General features: G+C 39.4%; 1 protein-coding gene across 1 annotated transcript; it reads right to left on the reverse strand.

The window, feature by feature from the left end:
* Positions 1-582: 582 nt before the first annotated feature.
* Positions 583-25813, reverse strand: barx2 (BARX homeobox 2). The gene is made up of 4 exons (XM_063004911.1): positions 25630-25813; positions 7788-8103; positions 2046-2130; positions 583-1376 (listed from the first exon to the last, which is right to left on the reverse strand). Exons 1-4 carry the CDS (start codon positions 25811-25813, stop codon positions 1074-1076), a joined length of 888 nt encoding a protein of 295 aa, XP_062860981.1. The 3' UTR covers positions 583-1073.

Consider the following 25813-nt stretch of genomic DNA (forward strand, 5'->3'; position numbering starts at 1 on the left):
GTGTTAGTGTGTGTTGTGCTGGTATTAGTGGATAAGACACAGCAATGCTAATGGATTGTGGAGCTGATAAAATGGACAATGCGTGTAGAAACGTTATGTTGTGGCCACGGCACGTCCAGTTCCGCCGGGAATACCCTAAACTGGGTACCGGTCTATCACAGGTTGTGGCTATAGATCTGTTATTGTTGCTAATGGTAAAATGATTATATTAAACCTTAAAATGACTAGTTCAGGGCTGCTGCAGCTTTGTTTTTATGTGTAATGTCGTACATGGTCTGATTCAGTATTTTTAACAAAGGAGCAGTGAAGAATGCAGTCGGTCCGGCCCCGAAACGTCACTCGTCGGCTCCAAACCTGAACGCGTTCCTTTAGTTCCTGACTCACTAAATATTTCATGATATTTTCATAATAGCACTGAAAAATCGTGATATTACACGCAGCGTTATAAAGCCGGATTAGAAACAGAGCAGGAAATTTATATTTATATTCACAATACAGAAAATAGTATTTAATAAAGTCCTGAAGGGTTTGAAAGGCTTTCCTGCCAGGTCTGCATTAAAACTGCATATATATAGAAAAATAAAAGCTGTACAAGCGCACACGTGTGTTCAGCACTTTAGGATTTAATGGGAGTTTTATAGGATATAAATGTAAGGAAAAGGCACTAATTCCTCTGAGAGTATTTCATTTTTTTTCATATATATGATCTTTGGCAAAGAACACGACGTCACTGTACACATATTCAACAGAGGTAATAAAACAGGCAGGTATCAGGACGTGAGAGAACAAACGGCCGAGCAGATCGCTCGGGAAAAATAAATCATAAACACTTGCTGTATGTCCGTCTGGTACGCTGGCACCAGCGCTGGCATAACTGCTCCTGCGATGCAACTTTGTCCACATAGATGATCATAAAATACTGAAAACAATCTCAGGACCTGAGGCACAAAGTACCGTAAGCAAAGAGGAATAAAAATCACTGCAATTCAGTCCGTTCAGCTCAGTGTCTTTTTCGGATACATCGATCCAAGGCACTAAGTGCTTTTGGAAGTCTTGTTAGCGATGCTGAGCGCTTAACTCGCTGTGACAGGCTCTGATTCTCTGATTCGGGGGACTTTTTCCTGACCCGAGACCTCCGGAGGTGCCGGGCGCAGGGTCTCGCTGTACCCGTTCGTGCTCAGGTCATGGGGGTGCGTCTGGAACACTTCGTCATGCGTCAGAAATGGATCCTGGGTGTGAATTTGCAACTGGGTTCTGAGATGCTCATCCTCGGCCAGTCGTCGCTCCTCGGCCTCGATCTCCTCCGTGGAGGGGATGGAGTTCTTCTTGGGCCGGCCTTTGGGCTTGGTAGGGGCCTCTTGCCCTCCTTTAAGGACCTGTGGGAAGACACAGGACGGCGTTAATAGGGGTTCGAAGCTGAGGTCAAAGGTGAACGTGGTTATTACGGCACTTAACACGCTATACAGAGGTTTAGTTTCTCAGAAAGGTGTTGACAGTGTTGACGCAGATCTGCACTGTACCATAAATCATCGCTTGTGTCTTTTACTCTGAGCGATTCCGCCTGAAGGATAAAAACCTTCCCTCACATCACACGCTGGATCTGAAGCAAACAGGTTAAAATCTGTCTAATGGATTTTTAATGACATGCTCCAGTTTCTGTGTGGAAGCACGGTGGTCTAGTTTATGACAGACATAACGCCACTCAGTCTTACTAAATACAGACCTGCAAATAATAATGTAAAGATAATATATAGCATGTCAAAACACACAAAGAGTCATTCAGAGCTTGACTTATATACGCTATAAGTGTTTCAGCCTCAGCAATTGCTAACAGGTGTAATAAATCAATGATATAAAGAATAATATGCTGTTTTTGATCATTTAACACACTTTTATTGTCTTATATTACTTATAAAAAATATGTTAATAACATAAAGCCATTAATATTGCTTCTTTTTATGTGCATTTTACTTACTGTACGCTTAAATAAGTAATTATTTAACTATTATTATTTTTAATTAGAGACCAGTACTGATGAATCTTACCAGTTTCTTCCATTTCATGCGTCTGTTTTGGTACCAGGTCTTGACTTGGAGCTGGGTGAGACCAAGAGACTGAGCCAGGTCCAATCTGCACACAGAAAAACATAAACAGTGTGAATTAGAACACCTCATTAGGGACGGGGCCCTTAAGCAAGGCCCTTAACCCTGTCAGATCCGAAAGCGCCAAACAGTGGCTGACCCTGCGCTCTGACCCCTGCTTCCAATGAACCCGGGAAACGTGAATAAAGAATTTTATTGTACTGTATAGTATAGGTGTATATATGACAAATAAAGGTTTTCCATCTACCTTAAATTATTATTATTATAAAATCGTAAAGTGTCAATAATCATCATAAAGTCACGATATAGAACAAACAGACAGTACAGAGAGCAAAGAATATTTTTAAGAACTGTAGGAAAACACAATCAAATGAAATCCTTAAATTACATAAATGTTTTGCAAAAAATTTCCAATAAATTATAAAAAACATCATAAAGTGAATAAAGAGGCAAAAAAAATTTTATTAAATTTTGTCTAAGTTGTACATAAATGCCTTTATTATTATTGTTATTATTATTATTATCATGTATTATTATTATATTTATTGTTATTATCATCATCATTATTATTATCATGTATTATTATTATTATTATTGTTGTTGTTATTATTATTATCATGTATTATTATTATTGTTATTATTATTATTATTATTATTATTATTATTGTTATTATTATTATTATCATGTATTATTGTTATTATTGTTGTTATTATTATTATTATCATGTATTGTTTTTATTATTGTTATTATTGTTATTATTATTGTTATTATTATTATTATTATCATGTAATATTATTATTGTTATTATTATTGTTATTATTATTATTATTGTTATTATTGTTATCATGTATTATTATTATTATTATTATTATTATTATTATTATTATTAATATTATCATTATTACCACTACTTAAGTACATTTACCTAGTCCATCACAAAGAAACACACAAACACACCTATTATATAACTGATTTAAACAATTTTTATTTATTTATTTATCTGCTTTTATTTAGTTTATTTTCTTTCTTACTTACATAGTTACTTTTACTGACTGGCTGACTTACTTATAGAGTTCATGCTCAAATCTATAAAAAATATTAATATCTGTGTTTTTTTTATGTCAAATAAAAGCTTCTGTTCATGGTGTTAGTGGAAGTCCTCTATAGTCTATAGATCCAATAAATGTCTAATAATAAATCAAGACCACTGGGTGGGCATCCGTGCTGAGCATCAGTCCAGATGTTCAGATCTAATCACTTTATAATCGGTTAAGCCGGCGTGACGTATAAAATGAAAAACTACATTCTGGTCTGAAACAGTCGTCTCCGGTGTCCCGAACTGACTGTAATCACAGACCGTCCGCTGAACCCTGTCACCATTTATCTGTACAGGGATGGAGGGTAATCCCACCCCGGAGAGACCCTCGCACCCTCCGAGGCGGCCGAGCTTCCTCCAGCCGGTCCGGCCAGCTCTCCATGACTAATGCAGAGATCGGTTAGGCTGTAACGCGATAGCCACGACTATCAGACGATCAGACAGAGATTTCTGCAGCGTCTCGCTTCAAAGCGGCTTCCGACAGGCCGCCGGATTAGCCACCTCTACCGCGGAGCCTCGCCCGGATAGTTCATGTTGAGAGCAAAGATCTGGTGGAAATGAGAAGATTACTGCCCTCCATCATTTGTTCTTCTCACGTTCTCCGTCTTTAGGTCCACATTTCTGAGAGATGAACGATGCCATGATGCCACGGCAAAAATGCTTCTGTTATAAGAGCAGACAAACCACTGACTAAATGATACTGGTATTTTATTTTATCAGCTCCACTTACCATATAGAAGCACTTTGTAGTTCTACAATTACTGACTGTAGTCCATCTGTTTCTCTGCATACCTTTTTAACCTGCTTTCACCCTGTTCTTCAATGGTCAGGACCCCCACAGGACCACCACAGAGCAGGTATTATTTAGGTGGTGGATCATTCTCAGACACAGCAGCGCTGCTGGAGGTTTAAATACCGTGTCCACTCACTGTCCACTCTATTAGACACTACTACCTAGTCGGTCCACCTTGTAGATGTAAAGTCAGAGACGATCGCTCATCTATTGCTGCTGTTTGAGTCGGTCATTTTGTAGACCTTCATCAGTGGTCAAAGGACACTGCCCACGGGGCGCTGTTGGCTGGATATTTTTGGTTGGTGGACTATTCTCAGTCCAGCAGTGACAGTAAGGTGTTTAAAAACTCCAGCAGCGCTGCTGTGTCTGATCCACTCATACCAGCACAACACACACTAACACACCACCACCATGTCAGTGTCACTGCAGTGCTGAGAATGATCCATGAATGAATGAAAGGGGGTAACAAAGCATGCAGAGAAACAGATGGACTACAGTCAGTAATTGTAGAACTACAATGTTATGGCTGATCGGTGTATATTACATGATCACCACCATGCTCATCTCTCTCTCTCTCTCTCTCTCTCTCTCTCTCTCTCTCTCTCTCTCTCTCTCTGCATTTTTCTGTTCCTTTCTTGTGGGTTTGGCTGCGACTTGGCAGCCCGACGCCGAACAAGTCGCAGCAGCCAGGCAATTAAAATCAGATAACGCTAGTGAGAAATCTGTCAGAATTCAGATTTATGTGATTAGCTCATAATTGTTTTTATAATGCGGAGTTGATTATAATTATCATCACCTCATCATCACCCGAGTACAAATTAAACTCAGACAACCCCTCAAGAAGATTCTGGTGTGTGTGTGTGTGTGTGTGTGTGTGGTGTATAATAGGTCTAACACATCAGGGTGATTTATTTCTTAAACCCGGAGATCAAAAATAATGCAATAAAGAGTGCAATAAATTAATTAAATAAATAAATGGTACTGTAATTTATTTATTTATTTTAACACATGGTACTGTTTAATTTTTTATTTATTCATTTTTATTTATTTATTTATTTACACATGGTACTGTTTTATTTATTTATTTATTTATTTTATTTGTTTTTTTACACATGGTAGATTTTATTTATATATTTTATGTATTTTTGTACACATGGAACTGTTTAATTTATTTATTTTTTAAATTTTTTACACATGGTACTGTTTTATTTTTTTATTTTTTTATTTTTTTACACATGGAACTGTGTTATTTATTTCTTGATTTCTTGATTTAATTTTTACACATAATACTGTTTTATTTTTTATTTTTATTTATTTATTTATTCTTTTAGCACAGCGCACATAAAATAGTTCTTCTGTTATGTGTTTTTATATTATATTTTTAGATATTTTATATCTAATTTATATATTTCTATCCTATTTTGCATTACATTACATTTTAATTTGTATTTTATTTCCTTTGCACTACATTGATGTGTTTGTGTGGTGCTTGTGATGTTTGTGAATTGCTGCTGTAACACTGCGATTTTGTTAAGGAATCAATAAAGTAAAGTAATCAATCAATCAGTTTGTAAAATGCAATGACAGCAAAAATCTGTGATTATTCTTTGTGACTTTTCTTTAACTGAGAATAAAATGCTAATAAGCTGTGCGACTTAACAGTATTTTGAATTGATAAACAAATTTAACAACAAATTTGATGCCTGCAGCACTCAGTTGTTATTTGCAATAAAATGCCATAAAATGCAAAGCAGACATAAACACAGACGCAATCCTTCTGTAATATGACGTATCTACTCAGATCTGATCATCGTAGTTATAAGTCTAAATCAAATTGAAACGTAAGTGTCTTCATGAATACACGGTTGGATTTCAGTCCACAGTTCCGACTGCAGTCTAGTCCAGCAGGACCCGAGGAGCCGAACGTGGCGTCCAGAACAAAATGGAAAAAAGCACCGGGGCCGAGAACCAAGGACCCGAGAGAGGCGATCCGAGACAGGGATTACGTCAGCTCATTGTACAAAGCTCCAAAAACTTTATATACACCTGTGTGTGTATTAAACGATTGGCACGGAATCAGCGTAATACGTTTGTGTTTGCTGTTGTTGGCGCGCGTCCCTTTTCTTTTGAATGGCGGTACTGTTTCTGCCGTTCAAAACGTTTTCTTGACTCCAGCGTTAAGGTACAAAACTCGGTTAACCTCATTCGAGACGTTCCCGAAAAACATAAATCAAAACGTCGGGGTCGCCAACATCTGCATTCGGTTCTTACAGCGATGAGCCAAAACATTAGGACCACATCGACAAATGACCCACTGACACTCTACACAGACGCATACTCAATCAGAGCAGGGATCTGTATAAAGGTGTAATTATACGAGTGTCGTTTATCTGTAAATTAGGGCTGGTCAGGGACAGTTTAACCGTTTTCGGGACATGGAGGGAGACGTTAGCTGGCGTGACGTAAAGTAGAGCGTCTAAATAATCTGCCTCATGAGCTCCATGTCTTATTAGAATCCTCTCTACTTAATTCAGCACATAAATTATGAGTTACAACCATCAGCTCAGCGTTTATTACATCCATTTCTTTACGTACGTGTCATTATTGCATCCTCCTGAACATATAAAACAATTTGTCCCTGACTGAACCACACCCTCATTTGAAGAGGTCGTTCTGTTCACTTTATGTCTTCGGTATATGATAATTACATCGGTGTGTTACCTCGCTGAACTGCACCTCTGGGCATCCGACAAGTCTACACCAATTTGTTAATGATTCAGTAAACGTTTCCCAATGTGGCTCTCGTCTGTCACAGCAGAAAATCGAGTATTAAAGCTCACACTGTATAAATGTTATAGATCTATAGGTTATTAGAAATGAATTCAATTCACCAAGCGGTCAATTTCATACCTGTACGGACCAATGCCATAGGTTACGGCTGTCCTAATTAAATAGTTTAACCATCAGTTGATCAATTTTAAAACTCATTTGGCTCAGTCTTAAAATTCTAGACCTGTCATTTATCACAAACCAATATTTTGGCAAATGCATGTGCATTGAAGATTGGTACACACCACCAAAAGCAAGTCACACAGCAAGTCCTGTTTGATACCAACACCCCTTCTACAACACCTACAGCTTCAATTGATAATAATAATAATGAATAATGAATAGGGAAGAATGTTCTCCCTGTGTCTGCGTGGGTTTCCTCTGGGAGCTCCGGTTTCCTCACACAGTCCAAAAACATGCAATCAGGTTAATTGGAGACACTGAATTACCATATAGGTGAATGGGTGTGTGTGTGTGTGCCCTGCGATGGACTGGTGCCCCTTCCCAGGGTGTTTCTGGGACCCCACGACCCTGATTGGATAAGCGATTAAGTAATTAGGGAAGAATAAATAAGGGTGGTTTTTGATTAGCCTTTCCAAACAACTGATGTGTGGCTCTGTTTGCCACTGCCGTGGTGGATATGACGGGAATCTGCCTTGTACAGGGTTTTCTCCACACCAAACCATTTATTTATATCAACACTATTCACCTGTTTATCATTTGTGTGGGAGAAATAATTGGAAAGTAACTGGAAAGGGTGTCCCTATACTTTCGGCCATGTGGTGCACCTAGAGGCATGTTTTGGAAACGCAGCCGAATTTAATCAGCTCTGTATCAACGTAAATTTGTTTTGACTGTATACTTAAAATACTGCTTTTTATTTGTTTACTTTCTTTCTTTGGAGCTTTGAATTATTAGTATTAGTAATAGTAGTATTAATAAAACTTTGATTTATTCTGTATTTACCTGTCAGGAGTGGAGAGGTACTTCTGCTTCTGAAACTTCTTCTCCAGGCCCATAAGCTGCAGCTCGGTGAAGATGGTGCGACTCCGCCTTGTCTTCTTCAGCCGCGGGGAGCTATACTCGGTGTCCGAATCGCTGCTGATGCTGAGGGGCGTCTCGCTGGGTACCGGCTCACCCGGCAACGCGTGCTGGGACGTCACCAGGGGCAGGTGGCTGATGTGGCCGGGGGGTGAGGACTGGGGAACGTGTGCCACGCTGCTGCTGCTGGGCTGACGGTTAATGAATGTCAGCAAGGGGTACGCGCTGAGGGATGATGGGCCTGAAATGAGAAACATCATAATAAAACATTTATATAAGTGAGATAAATGAAGAGAGATTTATTCAGGCTGAAACAAATCAAAGTTCCTTTGTCACACACAGATAGATAGACAGACAGACATATATTTATGTAGATGTATTGACAGACAGACATACAGAGTGATAGATAGATAGATAGATAGATAGATAGATAGATAGATAGATAGATAGATAGATAGATAGATAGACAGACAGACAGACAGACAGACAGACAGAGAGACAGACAGACAGACAGACAGTAGTAATGTAGATGTATAGACAGACATATAGATGGATAGACAGACAGACAGACATACAGAGTGATAGATAGATAGATAGATAGACATATATAGTAGTTATGTAGATGTATAGACAGACAGATATATAGATAGACAGACAGACAGATCGGTAGAGACAGATAGTTATGTAGATGTATAAACAGACAGATTTATAGATAGGTAGATACATCACTTTATTAATCCCATAGGGATTAAAGTACACAAGTATTATTGCACAACACAATGTAATTAAATAAACAGAATAAGAAATGTAGTTTAATAATCTATTATAAAATGTCATTTGCATTTCACTGAATGTGTCTTTTACGGGTCAGTAAAAATATGATCCACTTTTAGGAAAAAAAAAAAACTTGTTTTAGGTTGAACAGATCAAATTTTATAACATAAAGGTTGTATTAGGTAAAATAAATTATGGAACTAGCAGTGACTCTTTATCTAAATATAAGACAGCTGTACTTGTGACCCCTGTTACTTCAGTCCAGCGCTGTGTTTAATCTGTGTCCAAAATGAGACCCTAGATATTCCCTCCGGTAGCTTTAGTTGCAACGTAACATTCTGAGCTGTTGTGTGGTGAGCTTACGCAGCCATTACGTTACTAAACCCCGGTTAACATCCCGTCCCCTCTCGGCTTAGTACTGAGGAGAATCATTAACACTCTGACCCCTCTGATGTAGGTTCCTGAACCGCAGACCCGACACGGTGAGGTAATCCATGTTTCACACCAAACCTCTGAACCTTCAGAAGATAATGATTCTGTTAAATCATTTTAACTCGCCTGCTTTCTCAGTCGGCAGTAAAGCGTCGGTCGGGTGAATGCAGACCGTGCCTCGTCTGAACTGACGGAGACGGGATCATTCTGGAGGTAGAATCGTGATTGTTGATTTTTTTTATGTATTTATTTATTAGGATTATAACATCATGTTTCACCTCACTTGCATGTTTTTGGACTCCCGGAGGAAACCCACACAGACACGGGGAGAACATGCAAACTCCACACAGAAAGGACCCGGACCGCCCCGCCTGGGGATCGAACCCAGGACCTTCTTGCTGTGAGGCGACAGTGCTACCCACCGAGCCACAAATGGCTGACGGGCATGTAAACACACAAGTCAAGGCTTGGCATGAGTACCCTGGCACGCCCGGGTTCGTAGTGGTAAATTACGCTAGTGGTGCTATGGATGGCTATGTGATTGGAGGATGCCCGAAGCCCCGCAGTGGCATCTTGTCCAGGTTTCTGGCAAAAACTGGACCCACCAGATTGTCTCTGATTGGCTGATGCTGTTCGGATCGGCCTCTGTGGCATGCGCGACAGCCTCACTGACCGAAGAGACCTGAGGGCTAGCACAAACAAATGGGTGACTGGCATGTAAACTCACGGACAGCATGCAAAGTCAAGGCTTGGCATGGGTACCCTGGCACACTCGGGTAGCCCACTATCGCTTGGATCCAGGGTTCAAATCTCCAGTGGTGCTATCAGCCGGTTGGGCATCCACAAACAGACACGGATGGCTATGTGATTGAAGGATGCCCGATGCCCTGCAATGGCATCTTGTCCATGGCTCTGGCTAAACTGGACCCACTGTGTCCCTGACGGTGATATAGTGGTATTGAAAACTATCCCACGACCAGATTGTCTCTGATTGGCTGATGCTGTTCGGATCGGCCTCTGTGGCATGCACGACATCCTCGCCGACCGAGGAGGCCTGCGGGCTAGCACACGCCCTTCTCGACGTGTGAAACCGTCCGCTGCTTCTTTCTCACCAGCCGGTGGCGGATTCTTAAAGAAAGCAATTAACACTCATCACCTCTGAATTCCTTTATCTCTCACGTTAGCGCCTGAAGCAAACAGTAGGAGGCGCTGTTGCATCGACAAACAGGGAATTCCCATCCGACCAGGCCAAACCTGGGTCTCTGTGATGGTGGGGTAGTAAAATTAGCCCACTGTGAGTTTGTGTGCATGTAAATATGGGAAGAACATGCCAAACTTCTTATAAACGCAATGTTAGAACCCAGGTTCACAGGACCCTGCAGCATGTGCAGCATCCACACTTGCTTTGAGGTTCTGTAATAAATGTTCACTGCTATTCAACATGCATTTGGTTTAACGCACACACACACACACACACACACACACACACACACACACACACACACACACACACCCTGACAAACGAATGACTTCATCCTTAGACGGTTCACTGTTAATGTACAATCTTTTCCACAGCAAGTCTGGACCTGAAACCACTCAGGCACTGTTTCTCCCTCATACGCACACTTCCTCATACCTATCGGCATGATTTTTATAAACAAAACACAGCCAAAAGTATCTGGACACCCCACATTTACAAGCATTGACGTCAATACAAGCTCGATCCTCTTCTCGTGCTTTAACAAGCTCCAGTCTTCTGCAAAACCTCACTACTGGATACAAGACTGCTGATACTGACGTTACAGTCGCTGTTCCGATTCATTCCAAATTTGTTGGATATGGTTGAGGTCGGGCTTTGTGCAGGCCGGTCGAGTCTTTACGCACCAAGATCAGCATTCTAATAGGAAAACACTTTTTTGTCATATTTACGTTTACAGCGTGATTGTATATAATGTCCAAGCAATTGAGGGTTAAGGGCCTTGCTCAAGGGTCCAACAGTGGCAACTTGGCAGTGATAGGCCTTGAACCAGCGACCTTTTGATTACTAATATATTCTAATAAAGTAAACAATAATAAATTAAAACATTCATTCATTCATTCATTGTCTTTTTTACCACCATCAGTAGCTTAGTGGTTAAGATACTGGACTACTAATTGAAAGGTCAGCAGTCCATCACAGGGCAAACACACACACACACAGAGATATGGCAGTTCTCTATATCCAGTTAACCTGACTGCATGTCTTTGGACTGTGGGAGGAAACCCACGCAGACACGGGGAGAACATGCAAACTCCACACAGAAAGGACCCGGACCGCCCCGCCTGGGAATGGAACCCAGGACCTTCTTGTTGTGAGGCAACAGTGTTTTTTAATTATTCGTACTTATATCACTACTGTAGAACAATAAATCTGTCACATTGCCACAAACAGAAATTCATTTAGTCTAAAACTGGCCAAACAGGAATTTTTTGGACTATATTTTTGTTATATTTTGTTATTTCCTTATTGTACTGAGCCTTTATTCTGCAGAGCAACACCCCGAGCTGCCATTCATCTATTGTACAGAGTCAGTTTTTACTCAGAAGAAAGACGAAACCCACAGCTCTGTACCTGCTAGCAAACACTACACCCATGATTACTCTCTGTCAGCCCTGTCCAAATCTGCCGTAGCTGAGCGATCGGATTCCTGCGGAATGACTTCATCTGGCGATGTATGCGCGTTTTGAACTCTGGGTAACACGGTACGTGCCGTTTTGGTTCGGCAAAGTGTTGACAGCCCGAGTGGAGCTTTCACTCATCAGCGATCAAACCAAGCACAGAAAGAATGAAGCCGAAACAAAGCCGTACGTGTGTTCGAGCCGACACTCGAGTCATCTCAGCCGGTCATCTCTCTGCTAACGCTGCTCAGCTATCGTTTACTTTAGCCTGCAGGAAGCACAAATTCAGCAAGTGGCCTAGTTTAAAACGATCAAAACGATCTAGATCCCTGGAGCTATTTCAGTCCTGGGCCACCCTCGCTCACGGACTGAACTGAACGTACCGGTCGTTTCACTATTGTCTCGACTGTCAGGTACAAAAACATTAAGTACGATGCTCGTCAGGATCGTCAGGATTGTATTTCATGTACGACTGATATAAGCGTTTTAAATTGAAAAACGAGCCTGTGAATTTTGCTTCGGCTTTTAACAAAGGCCTGCAGGCACAGAGTTCAGATTGTGAGATGCATCTTATTATAATCAACACCAGATAATAAATAAGGAGTCGAAGAACAACATATTGCTGAGGAAAGTTTACACAGGTCTGAAATAAACAGGCATGTCATGGTAGACTTGGAACTTAGATAGATAGAGTGTATCACAAAAGTGAGTACACCCCTCACATTTCTGCAGATATTTAAGTATATCTTTTCATGGGACAACACTGACAAAATGACACTTTGACACAATGAAAAGTAGTCTGTGTGCAGCTTATATAACAGTGTAAATTTATTCTTCCCTCAAAATAACTCAATATACAGCCATTATTGTCTAAACCACCGGCAACAAAAGTGAGTACACCCCTAAGAGACTACACCCCTAAATGTCCAAATTGAGCACTGCTTGTAATTTTCCCTCCAAAATGTCATGTGATTTGTTAGTGTTACTAGGTCTCAGGTGTGCATAGGGAGCAGGTGTGTTCAATTTAGTAGTACAGCTCTCACACTCTCTCATACTGGTCACTGAAAGTTCCAACATGGCACCTCATGGCAAAGAACTCTCTGAGGATCCTAAAAGACGAATTGTTGCGCTACATGAAGATGGCCAAGGCTACAAGAAGATTGCCAACACCCTGAAACTGGGCTGCAGCACAGTGGCCAAGATCATCCAGCGTTTTAAAAGAGCAGGGTCCACTCAGAACAGACCTCGAGTTGGTCGTCCAAAGAAGCTGAGTGCACGTGCTCAGCGTCACATCCAACTGCTGTCTTTGAAAGATAGGCGCAGGAGTGCTGTCAGCATTGCTGCAGAGATTGAAAAGGTGGGGGGTCAGCCTGTCAGTGCTCAGACCATACGCCGCACACTACATCAAATTGGTCTGCATGGCTGTCACCCCAGAAGGAAGCCTCTTCTGAAGTCTCTACACAAGAAAGCCCGCAAACAGTTTGCTGAAGACATGTCAACAAAGGACATGGATTACTGGAACCATGTCCTATGGTCTGATGAGACCAAGATTAATTTGTTTGGTTCAGATGGTCTCAAGCATGTGTGGCGGCAATCAGGTGAGGAGTACAAAGATAAGTGTGTCATGCCTACAGTCAAGCATGGTGGTGGGAATGCCATGGTCTGGGGCTGCATGAGTGCAGCAGGTGTTGGGGAGTTACATTTCATTGAGGGACACATGAACTCCAATATGTACTGTGAAATACTGAAGCAGAGCATGATCCCCTCCCTCCGGAAACTGGGTCGCAGGGCAGTGTTCCAGCATGATAATGACCCCAAACACACCTCTAAGACGACCACTGCTTTATTGAAGAGGCTGAGGGTAAAGGTGATGGACTGGCCAAGCATGTCTCCAAACCTAAACCCAATAGAACATCTTTGGGGCATCCTCAAGCGGAAGGTGGAGGAGCGCAAAGTCTCGAATATCCGCCAGCTCCGTGATGTCGTCATGGAGGAGTGGAAAAGCATTCCAGTGGCAACCTGTGAAGCTCTGGTAAACTCCATGCCCAGGAGAGTTAAGGCAGTTCTGGGAAATAATGATGGCCACACAAAATATTGACACTTCAGGAACTTTCACTAAGGGGTGTACTCACTTTTGTTGCCGGTGGTTTAGACATTAATGGCTGTATATTGAGTTATTTTGAGGGAAGAATACATTTACACTGTTATATAAGCTGCACACAGACTACTTTTCATTGTGTCAAAGTGTCATTTTGTCAGTGTTGTCCCATGAAAAGATATACTTAAATATCTGCAGAAATGTGAGGGGTGTACTCACTTTTGTGATACACTGTATGTGTGTGTGGTGGAGAAAAGGTGTGTGAATTTGAGTTCTTTTGTAAGTTTAGTAGGTTCTCTAAAAGTATGACAACATTTACTGGGTCAGAAATGTACATACATCACACAATATATTTTATTTACGTCTCTTTTTATTAATGTACAGACCATCTATCACTTTTCTGTTGTTATGCTTGTAATATATCTTATTATTATTATTATTATTATTATTATTATTATTATTATTATTATTTTCATGACTGCTAGTCCACATACCAGATTTGGCAGTTTTTGGCTGGTGCAGTGGGTCGTACTGTCGCCTCACAGCAACCAAGGCCTGGGTTTGATTATTTTCGAGTCCTTTCTATTTGTAGTTCTTTCTGGGTATGTGTGGGTTAATTGTAGATACTGACCTACGTTTCGCCCAGGGAATCAGACCCACTGTGACCCTGACCAGGATAAAGTGGTGGTAAAACAGACAGTGAATGAATGAATGAATGAATGAATGAATGAATGAATGAATGAATTAATTAATTAATTAATTAATTAATTAATTAATTAATGAATGAATGAATTAATTAATTAATTAATTAATTAATTAATTAATTAATGAACGAATGGATATAGGGCAGTTGTAGCCTAGTGGTTAAGGTGCGGGACTAGTAATCAAAAGGTTGCTGGTTCAAGCCCTACCACTGCCAGGTCGTCACTGTTGGACCCTTGAGCAAGGCCCTTAATCCTTACTTGCTTAGACTGTATACTGTCACAGTACTGTAAGTCTCATTGGATAAAAGTGTCTGCTAAATGCTGAAAATGTAAATGTAAAGGAATTAACAAATGTAAAAACATGTGAATAACAAATATTGGTTTATTTATATAATTATTCATTATACATTTTTTATTATTAAATATTGCAAATATTTATTATCTTGTTACCACTGCCTGTGATACTAATCACAATCATCATAATGGGTACATTTACCCCCAAAATCCTGGATCCCAGTTGTATTGTGCTCTGGTAACTTAATGCTGCACCCCACGAGTGTCTTGCCCTTTTAAAACATTCTAAAAACAGGTTGAATTAACAATTGCATGGACTTGTTTTATATGTTTTAATTATTAAACATACGTAACTCCTGAAGACTTTTATTACCTAGACGTTCTAGATAGACTTGAATACAGAAGAAATAAAGGTGCAGTCTCTGATTAAATAAGTATCCCAGTGTAAAGAATGTCTGTGAATCACTGCTGTCCAAACAATAAAACTATTTATTACAAAATATTCATGATAAATGAGACTGAATTAGTGACTTAAGCGCTGACTGGAGCTGATCTGTGTGATGAACCTGCGCAATACAGCGGCCCCCTCTGGTCAGATGTTGTAATAACAGGACAGAAAATCCCAAAGGTGCCACACAGCTCGACTCCCAGTTAAAGAATCCAGAAGCCAGTCCCTTCTGATCCAGTGCTGGCTCATTTCCCGACCGGTTTCTATCTTCAGAATTACGAGCCAATGAAGGACCGCGAGATAGAATATCTCACACAAAGTCCACTTAGTGAGAAATGTTTTTATACCTAGATATTCAATCCCGTCTGGTCCAGGCTGCCAAGACTTACACTGTGGCCTGTTGGTCATAGTTAGCCCTGGACATCACAGACGAGGATGTGTTTGTAATTCCGTACGCTTGTGTACAAGAGTATCGTCTTCCTGACCGAAGGGTGAGAAGAGGTTACGCAATGTGACTGTTTTACTACATCACCACCAACATGGGGTGAGGGTAGGTACGCACTTCAGGGAGCCTGGATTCAGGCAACCAGTCAGGGGGCTCAAAACTGGTACTGGTGCAGCTACACAACCATGTACTCACAAGTAGTGGGCCTGGTTTTAATATTAAAAAAGGTGCTGTCCATATTAAATTAAACGTGTGTTAAACAAACTGCATTTAATTTACTATCGCTGGTATCATACCATATATAAATTCATTCATTCATTCATTTATTGTCTGTTTTACCAGTGCTATATCCTGGTCAGGGTCGCTGTGGGTCAGATTCATTGTGCAAAAGGTAGGAAACAACCCAGACATGCTGCCAGTCCATCACAGGACACACACACACACACACACACACACTTTCAATTTCTAGTAACTCCAATTAACCTGACTGTAGATCTTTGGACATGTGGATGGAAACCGGAGCACCCGGAGGAAACCCTTGCAGACACAGGGAGAACATGCAAACTCCACACAGAAGGGAATCAAACCCAGGATCTTCTTGCTGTGAGGCGACAGCGCTACCCACTGTATGCACAATAAATAGATATGTTTCAAAGTGATCAGATTGCAGTAGTCAATGTATTCATTTTAAGTACGAAACATGATTTACAACTTTATAATCTTACGATGTCGAATTTGAATATCAAAAAATAAAAACACCAGATAAAATAGAATCATAACAAAATATTAATTTGCATTATGCAGTAGGTATTTATTAAAGATATAATAAAATATCTACAAATACCGCATGTTACTCGTTGTTGTATAACACATTATAAACCATGGACTAATTTTATTAAAAATAAATATAGAAATATTTTCTGGGTATGCCAGTTATATTTATTGATGCAGATATTTAAATAATGCACTAGATAATTGCTCTAGATAATTAAAAACATATTTTCTTAATTTATTGTTTCATACAATAAAAATCAGCAACAAAAATGTGTGTCACTGAAGTTTTTTGGTCTAGTCTGCAAGTTATCAACTCAAACTCACTTATAGTAGCAAATAGAAGAAGTCTGTTACTTCTCCTCACTATTTTATTTATATTGTATTTATATATATATATTATTTTATTTTATTGGCCCCTCCTATATTTTTAGGGGTCACAATACTGGATCATTCTGGTCCGCATACCTGACTGGGTGGGAACAATTTCCCTGAAGCAACCCCATATCATCCTGGCTTTAGACTTTAGGCTGTCTGGCCGACCCCTACATCCCAGTCATAACCAATCATGTCTGTGTAGATACCTGACCGGCTGATACATCAAATCAAACATTACTAAAAGGTTTCCAGTCTGAGGAGATTAAAAACACTGCTGTTGTGTTGACATTTCTTGCAAATATTTAATTTTAAAAATAATACATTTAGACATTCAACCTGTGGCCTGTTTGTTTATGTGTGGTCAGTAAGACCGGTGTTTGGCCTTCCTTGCGGCACATTGCAGCCCAGCCAATAAAAACACGTGTTTAAACACTGAAAATACTTATATATACTGCCAGTTACATGATTCCTCATAAGATAGATGCAGTGTAAATAAAAAGCTAACAAATACTGGCACTAGCATAACGTAAGACAGTATAACGTAGGCATGTCGGGATTTTGGGGTGTTTTTTTGCAATGCACACATCTCAAGGCACTAGGTTTTTGTTATAAGGAGAAGCGGAGGACCCAAGAATGCAGAGAAATATATATATTTATTTGTTATAAACAATATATATTTTATAAAACACAAAATTGGAAAAGGATAACAAAAAACAAATCGGGAGAACCCCGATTGAAGCCGCAGGCGCCGCAGGCAACTGAAAAAGACAAAAATGAAAAATATATAAATAAACACAATACCGCGAGTCACGAACCCGGATCGCCGGCGTGCGAGGCGTTCGTGTACTCACAGAGCTATCTACTAGCTGGAAAAAAAGGGGGAAGTCTCGCGCTTAAAAGGCGCCGAGAACAAACGGTCCCAAAACGCGGAGAAGAGAAACCAAAACCGAAACCGGCAAGAGTTTCGGAGTTTCTCGGACCAGCGCTGTCACCAGCTTCGCACCGCTGAGCTGGGAGGAAACCGATCTGCTAAGGGGGAAAAAATAGAGAACACAAAAAGGTTACTGCGCGGATCCGAACCGACGCTGACAGCGTCATAAACAAACGCTTAGCCCACTAGGCTAAGCTGGCACTGAAGGGTCCGCCTACTTTAGCGGATAAGATCTCTTTCGCTGTACCGGCGGCTAGGCTAACGTTAGCCACCAGCTAACGGATACAGAGGAGATCTGGCAAAAAGGCGAGGAACAGAACAGCAGCGCGAGGACTGCGCGGGGTCGCACCGATCTTTCCCTACCTGGAAAAGAAAACCCTATTTACCTCTGTCTTTCAACATACACACCCGACCATTCTAGTAATGCCCGGGGATACCGAACTGACCCTGAAAAAAGGGGTGCGACTGCACAGCCATTGCGTGTGAAAACAAGAGAGAAGGTGCGACCCCTACAGCTATGCGAGGCTCACTTAAATAGCGCGAGTGCAGCTGCAGGTCGTTGCACTAATTAGGCAGCCTCCTATTTAAAGCTTTGCTGTTCTGTGCTCTGTAACACCTGCGACGCTGGGAGCTGGTGGTGCGTTCACCAGACGCCGCAGGTACCCTAACAGTTTTGTGGTGGCCTAGTTGGTGGAGCTTTGGGTTATCAATCAGAAGATTGTCGGTTCAAATCCAGGCTCTGCTATGCTGTTGGGTTCTTGAGTGAAGCCCTTAACCCTGTCTGCTCCAGGGTTCCAAACTGTACTGTACATGTGTAGATGTATATATGACGAAAAGGTGTACTTCTATACTTATATACTATGTAAAACACTATTTGGGGACAATATCCTTTAATCTACTGTATAAAGAAATATATCTATAACACAGATTTCCATCAGGTCTGCTGGAGCAGAGAGAATATTTGATATTTTATAAGGCAGTGCAGCTTTTATTCGCCCCTAAATGAGAATTAAAGGTACAGCAGGTTGGCTGGTTGAACTATTTACCTGTGCTGGGAACCAGTTCTTCCATGAGTTAGAAGTCCCTGGCATATGCCTAACATGGTCCAGTCCAAGGTTTCTTTCTTTCTGGAGCCTCTAAGCTCACTGTAATGTAAAGCCTGCTTGACTGTGATCATGGAAGACCTGTTTCGGTGGTTCTTGGATCTGACCAATTATACTAATGCACTCTCAGCATTAGGAGACAGGTTACCTTCCAGATCTTGGCAAGAGACCACTGTTCCATGTGCTTTTTAAATAGTTGCAGTTAATCTACCCTTATTTATCTGGACACAGAGAAGTGTTCACAAGAGGTTCAGTGACATTTAGGACTTGTTTAGGACCTGTTACAGCTCCGAATTAATCATCTAAGTTGCATTACGTGTATTTCGACCACAGTTATTTTTTTCTTAATTACAGAACCCAGATGCACAGAGACTTTTAAACGTTTAACTCGTTTGCAGACAGAGAAAAGAGCAGTTGCAGAAACTATTGAGTTCGTGGACCCATAAGCTTCCCACCCACGCCCTGTGTCCTACACGCCTATCTGAAGCAGCTAACGACAAAAGAAGCTCGATTACTAAATGCTCAGGCCTCAGGGCTAAAGCGAGCACTCATTCTGATCTAAATCATTATAAGCTAATTGTGACGGGACAGAATTATGATTCGGGCGAGGTGTGTTTAGGTGAAAACTGACTCGGGGGTTGATTTACTATTTCAGTTGTGTCACCTTAAATACCCTAATAGTCCTAAACATAAATGAGCTTGAAGAGAAATGTGTCATTAAACAGCCAGATTAGAATACGGCTGCATTTATGGACGTGTAATTGATGCATTGTTTTAAATTCTGAAACACCAAAACAGCAATTATTGCATCATCATAAAATTTAATGATGTCAAATTATGGATGTAGTAGTTTATGATTCTGTGTTTATATAAGATTGTATAGAGTAAACATCCTATAGAATCTCCTCGTATTCCTTTTTTCTAACACAGTAATCAGTATTGTGTGTGCAGATGCATTATAACACACCTATAACCTCATTCTTTTTCCTTTTTTTCATTGCCTTTCAGGCTCAAGATGCTTTATTGTCATTTCAGATATTTACGAGTACATAACGTTCCTCCAGGGACAGGGCAGGGTGCGTCACAGAGCACAAAATAAACCATGCAGATAAAAAGGAGTGTGATAAATATGAGGGATAGTTTCGGCACCTAATACATAAATAGATAGATAGATAGATAGATAGATAGATAGATAGATAGATAGATAGATAGATAGATAGATAGATAGATAGATAGATAGATAGATAGATAGATAGATAGATAGATAGATAGATAGATAGATAGATAGATAGATAGATAGATAGATAGATAGAATAGAATAGAATAGAATAGAATAGAATAGAATAGAATAGAATAGAATAAGGGGACCAGACTGAAGAACCAAAAGACGCTGCTTTCCTCCGAATGTAGTCATATCCAATTCCTCACTGACCCCATGACCGAGGCGAGCTATCACACATCCATTCTCTGACATGAGCAAAGCTTTCATCTTCCCCAGACGGGGTCTTACAGAGAGCTGTATAGCGTATGGATTGTAATAAATACAATCATTATCTGTGGTAACAACTGTCCCTGTGCAGGCGCCCTGACCAGCCAGAAAACGCCACGATTGAAGCAGCAATGAGGAACCCATTCGACCATATGCCCCTCAGACACAGCCAGTCGTGTCTGTGTGGGTGCCCGGCCATTCGATAGCACATCTGAGATACAAATTTTAAAGGCTTTCAGCTTTCAGACATAGACTCTAAACTAAAGGTTTGTTTTATTTAATATACTTTCTGTTCATTAGTGCTTTGCTGCAAAGTCATTTTTATGAAGTTACAATTTTAAACATCTACAGTAAAAAATAATTAGCTTTTTGCAGCATTGTGGTTCACATTTGACCCAAATTTAATTAAATTTTAATGTCACAGGGCTTTCTTTAATGGAACAAAAAGGTTAAGATACACCGGATGCCGCTGCATGCCCGAGTACAGAGGAGCGGCCCTATAACATGATGTTCCCACCTCAATACTTCACTGTGGTTGTGGTGTTTTTTTGGGATTATACTCCCTTAATTTTCTAAAAAATCTCTGCCAAGGTACATTAAAGCTTTCTGTGGCTTGTGGTGGCCCAGCACCTCACTGAGAAAATTTATGTTTTTCATTTAGTGTGTCATCCGTCTTTATTGATCAAGTTGAATCAGGTCTGCTGGGAGCTGGGAACACATACGCAAGGCAGCAGGAGCCAAGAAGTTCGAAAATATTTACCCTAAATGGGTTTTAAAGGTGCAGTACGTTCACGTTTGCCCTCTTGGATTTAAAAGCCTTGAATTAAAGTTAAGAAATGCAGAAATGACTCCTCTGACTCCTCCAGCTCATCTCAGATCAAGACTCGAAGTATAAACGTGTAATATATAAAAATTAATCAATTATTTAATTGATAAAATAAAAGCAACTCAACTTTTTTTCTGTTTATTTATTGTAGTCAATTTGTCTTCCGCTGCTGGTGGATCCCTGATTGCAGTTGAGGTGGGCCTCCTCCGACCTCCTCTGACCCCCTTTTCACCCATGCATTCTGCACAGGCGCCTCTCTATCTGATAATCAGGATCCTTACACAGCGTTTGAAGACCCCACCCACATAGTTCGGTCATACCGCCCTAGCAGAACCGTGTCTGCTGCAGGCACCGCCAAATATGCCCGCTAGATGGCGCCAAGTCGAGTGGCAACGCCGAGTTTCGAACCGAGAAGTTCAGAATCTCTGCGCTGGTGTGCTAGCGGAATATCCCGCTGTGCCACCTGGGCAAAAGCAATCCGAACTGACCACAGTCCACTATATTATCCCAAAATGTGGGCGACTGGCATCTAGCGATCTGCTCGTCATTATACTGGTAAATTCTAATGGTCTGGATTGTTTGTGTAATTGTTTTACTGATTAATTATATAGTTATAATTATATCATATAAATTATTAAAATAAAAATAAAAGCTAATTACTGAGGTTAGGTAAAGTAATCAATTTATTAACACTAAACTCATGTAAGATTTATTCGTGCAGTCATTACTGAGCCCCTGTCATACTGAGCTCAGTGCCATTAATCATTTCACTAAACTCATTATAATTAAAACATCCAGATAACTTCAGAGTCATTACAGATAACTAATTATAATAATCATAATAATAATAAAGTTTCCCTAAGGACAAGAAGCAGCACAATAAATAGCCTGCGAGTAAAATAGATGAAATATAGCCACTAAATTACACTAGGTGTCTAGTTTAATTATGAAGTGTCAGAAATTCCTGGGTGATTTTTAGATAAGGAATATTAAGCAAGGAAACAAGCAAGTAGTATATAAACCAGGGGTAAGGATCAAACCTAAGAGCCAGGATTCATGTGCTGTACCACAAGTGACACTGTCCTGCCCTCAGTTATAAACTTAATACAGTTTTATAATAAAATATATTCATAAAAAAACAAACCAGACCTTCCAGATACAGTTACATTTGGCACATATAGAGACGCAGACCGACCACCCAAGCGATTCAGCTGTCTGAGGTTGGCAGTGCCCGAACTTTTCTGCACATTTTAAGCACCTTTAATGCTGAATTAATGATTAAAATTTGCCAGAATCTTAAAAAAAAACCTAAATTAAAGTGCTGCGTTTTTATAGATTAGAAAACAGCATGGCTTTTACCATAGAAATGTTTATTAGAAATAAAATAAAGGAAGTGACTCTAAGGGAAGGATTCTGAATAGAACCCAATTTACTATTGCTAAATTTAAAAACGATAGAAATACTAAATGTTCATTTTGTCACAAATATAAAGAATCCCTTATTCACCTATTTAGAAAATTACCCATAATTCTAAATTAAAAATTAATGTATTCTATTTGGGATCATTAAAAGTGTAAAAAAAAATTATATATTGAATTCAGACAGGATTTTTGTCAACCTTCTCGTAATATTATCCAAATATCACATTCTTTGTTGTACATTTATGAATAATAGACCACATTTCAACACTTTTAAGGCATGATTTATATATTACATGAATACATTAAAATTAAATGAAAATGTAAAAAGACAAAAAGTACCTTAATACTGCTTAAAAACCTCTCTCTCCCTTAATGTTATTTATTATTATTATTATTATTATTATTATTATTATTATTGTTATTATTATTATTATATTAGTAGTTATTATTTTAGTTCTATTATTGTCTAATTTTCATTGTGTACTTTGTATTTTGGCTGTGATTTGTTGTAATCTTAAAAAACACTTAAAAAGTGCTGCAGTTTGGCCCGAATGTTGTTTTAAGTTTAAGTCCTAATTACGCTTTTTACTTTTAGGCAAAATATTTGAATCTAAATTAAAATGATTGACTTGTGGACTATGCAAACTCAAACTAAATTGCCCGTTCTGACAGTCAGGTGCAGACGTTTATTGCCTTCACTTACAAATGAACGTGGGCATAAATCGGGCATTAATCACTGGCACCACTGGCACTTGGGTTTTAAGTGTGTGGATTTTAAAGTTTATTTAGTGATGCATTAACAGACATATCCTGATCATTGTTATCACACACAGAGATAAAAAGGGAGGTAAAAGAAGTCGGTTGGCACTGGGCATCACCTATTTGTTTTCTTACAGATTAACTTAGTGCTAATATTTACCCTTTTTGGGTGGTTATATTAGTGTAAACAATGTGATCGCCTCATCAGGACAACTTTAGTGCAGTGATATTTCTAAAAACATCAATAACGAAATAAAATAAATGTTTGGTTCATTGAAGAGCTTATTAAATAACAGCCCAATAATGACATGAGCAATATATGAATTATTATTATTATTATATTTTATTTTTGCCATAAATGTTTATGAGGAAATGTTTATGGATCACAGTAAAGAACCCTGTGATTTGAAGACAGGGACAGGGACAGGTACTGGGGTTATCATTCCAAATTATACTGGGATGTAGGTGTAACCTGTCTGATATTATACTGAAGAAGCAACAATACATTTAGGTAACAATGGAATTAATAAAAGGCCTAAATGTAAAACTTATAGAAATATAATAAAGACATAAAATAAAGGAATATAATGTAATATTATTATTTTTTTTATAAAAAAAATTATACTATTTACACAGTAAAACAAATAAACAAATAAAACATCGGAACAGGAGTGCGCATGCAGCTGTCACTGATTTATTGTTTTATAAGATAATTCCCTAATTCTGTTTTTATTATTTTTGCATTTGACTTGGTAGGTTTATAGAATAACAATAAAAATGATGATAATAAGAATAATAATTATTAATTTAGGCCCACTAACTCTAAAATCAGGGTTCGAAGAGCGGTCGGACGTCGGGGGGCCGCGATTAAATTGGCGTCCTGTCCGGGGTGGTAAAACATTAAAAATTAAATAAACACTTGCAAATAAAAATGTACTTAAACATGTAAGCAGACTGGACACTCGATCAAAAGCTGAACTGACCGAAACTGTGATTTTACTATAAAATCAGGATGCAAAGGCCCTCATCAAAGCGTCTGGCGCAGGTATGTTGTCTCTTTAAGTTTATTAAGACTAAACTTTCTTGAATAATAGAAATGAGAACTCCAGCATGTGGAGGTTTAATGGTTTAGTTTAGTTAAGTTGGGCAGTTCTTGCATGTCCACAGTGACTCGGGTTCTGTCTTGATTAATCGCGGTGCTTCCATTCGCCGTTATGTCGCACCATTTAGGGGGATATTTTGGTCTAAACTGTCTGATTTTCGACTCAACATGAGTCTAGAAATCTAATCAGATCTGACACATGAGGTAAAGTTATAAAAACTCAAAGGTCACAATTAAATACTTCACTAATGAGTAGTAAGAGGCTGGTGCGTAAAATAGAACACATCCGACTATTGAACGCATTGCGTATTATACATGTGTGGATGCAGGGGTGCAGGGATTTAGGACCAACACACTTTTTTGGGTAATTTCATTACACCTCATGCTGCACTGAAGCTGTGTAAATATTTCACTGTAATCTGATATGAGACTGAACATTTACGAGGGTGTTTAATTTAGAGTAAAACACCTTACAAACGATTAGAAATTATAATGACAGACGTTACATGTTGCGGTACACTATCACAAATGTGTCACTAAACTTTAAAGAATTACAGGAGCATGAGTGTGTACTTGTTTAAAACTCTTTCTTGGTGAGTTCTTGGTGTTCTTACGAGTTCAGGGCTTGAGGTCAGACCAGCATAAGTTTTTTTTATTGACTTATTGACCTAATGGTGCCAAAACTAGCCTTTAAACTGGCATTAATGTATTCTGTTAACAGTGTAAAATATGACTGAACAGGTCCCAACTCATTATTAAAGCAGCATTTGATTGTAAACAGATAAAGCAATGAAATAACACAATGAATAAAACTTAAAGTTCTAATAGATGTGATGCATGGGTAAATACTTTACTGACCACCACCATAACTTTACATTCATACAACTTTACACTACATTTATATGTTTTTTATACATGTTATTAAACATTACCATGTAAAAAGTTAAGCATTGTGCCAAGTGCCAGTTCGGTAACGCTATAATAACAATAATAATAATAATAAACCCGAGAGTTGACATGCAAGAAATTAAATATTGTTTCAGTGTTTTACGCTTCACTAGTTCTTCAGTAATGCCTATAAAAGTGTAAAAGTGTGATACTACCAGTTCGTGAAGGTAAAAAGGAAGCTCTTACCTGAACAGTGCAGGGCTTTGGGTCGAACCACCAGAGACGGGCACACTGAGTACAGAGAGAGTTTCTCCAGGTAATCGCAAGTCTCCTTGGCCAGGATTTCGTCAATCATGAAGGTCTTGTAGCGCCGCCTGGATGCTTTGATGTGGCCGGACTGAGCGAGCCGGAACTCGGCTTGGCACTGCAT

The sequence above is a fragment of the Trichomycterus rosablanca genome, chromosome 11 (assembly GCF_030014385.1).
Source record: "Trichomycterus rosablanca isolate fTriRos1 chromosome 11, fTriRos1.hap1, whole genome shotgun sequence".
In the NCBI taxonomy this organism is placed as follows: Eukaryota; Metazoa; Chordata; class Actinopteri; order Siluriformes; family Trichomycteridae; genus Trichomycterus; species Trichomycterus rosablanca.

What these genes read in the sequence shown, in the direction of transcription:
- barx2 (XM_063004911.1), bottom strand. Translation starts at nt 25,813, where the DNA reads ATGCAGTGCCAAGCCGAGTTCCGGCTCGCTCAGTCCGGCCACATCAAA. An exon ending in CAAAGCCCTGCACTGTTCAG is followed by an intron (nt 8,104 to 25,629) that starts GTAAGAGCTTCC and finishes TTCTCATTTCAG; the next exon opens with GCCCATCATCCCTCAGCGCG. An exon ending in TACCTCTCCACTCCTGACAG is followed by an intron (nt 2,131 to 7,787) that starts GTAAATACAGAA and finishes TTCTGTGTGCAG; the next exon opens with ATTGGACCTGGCTCAGTCTC.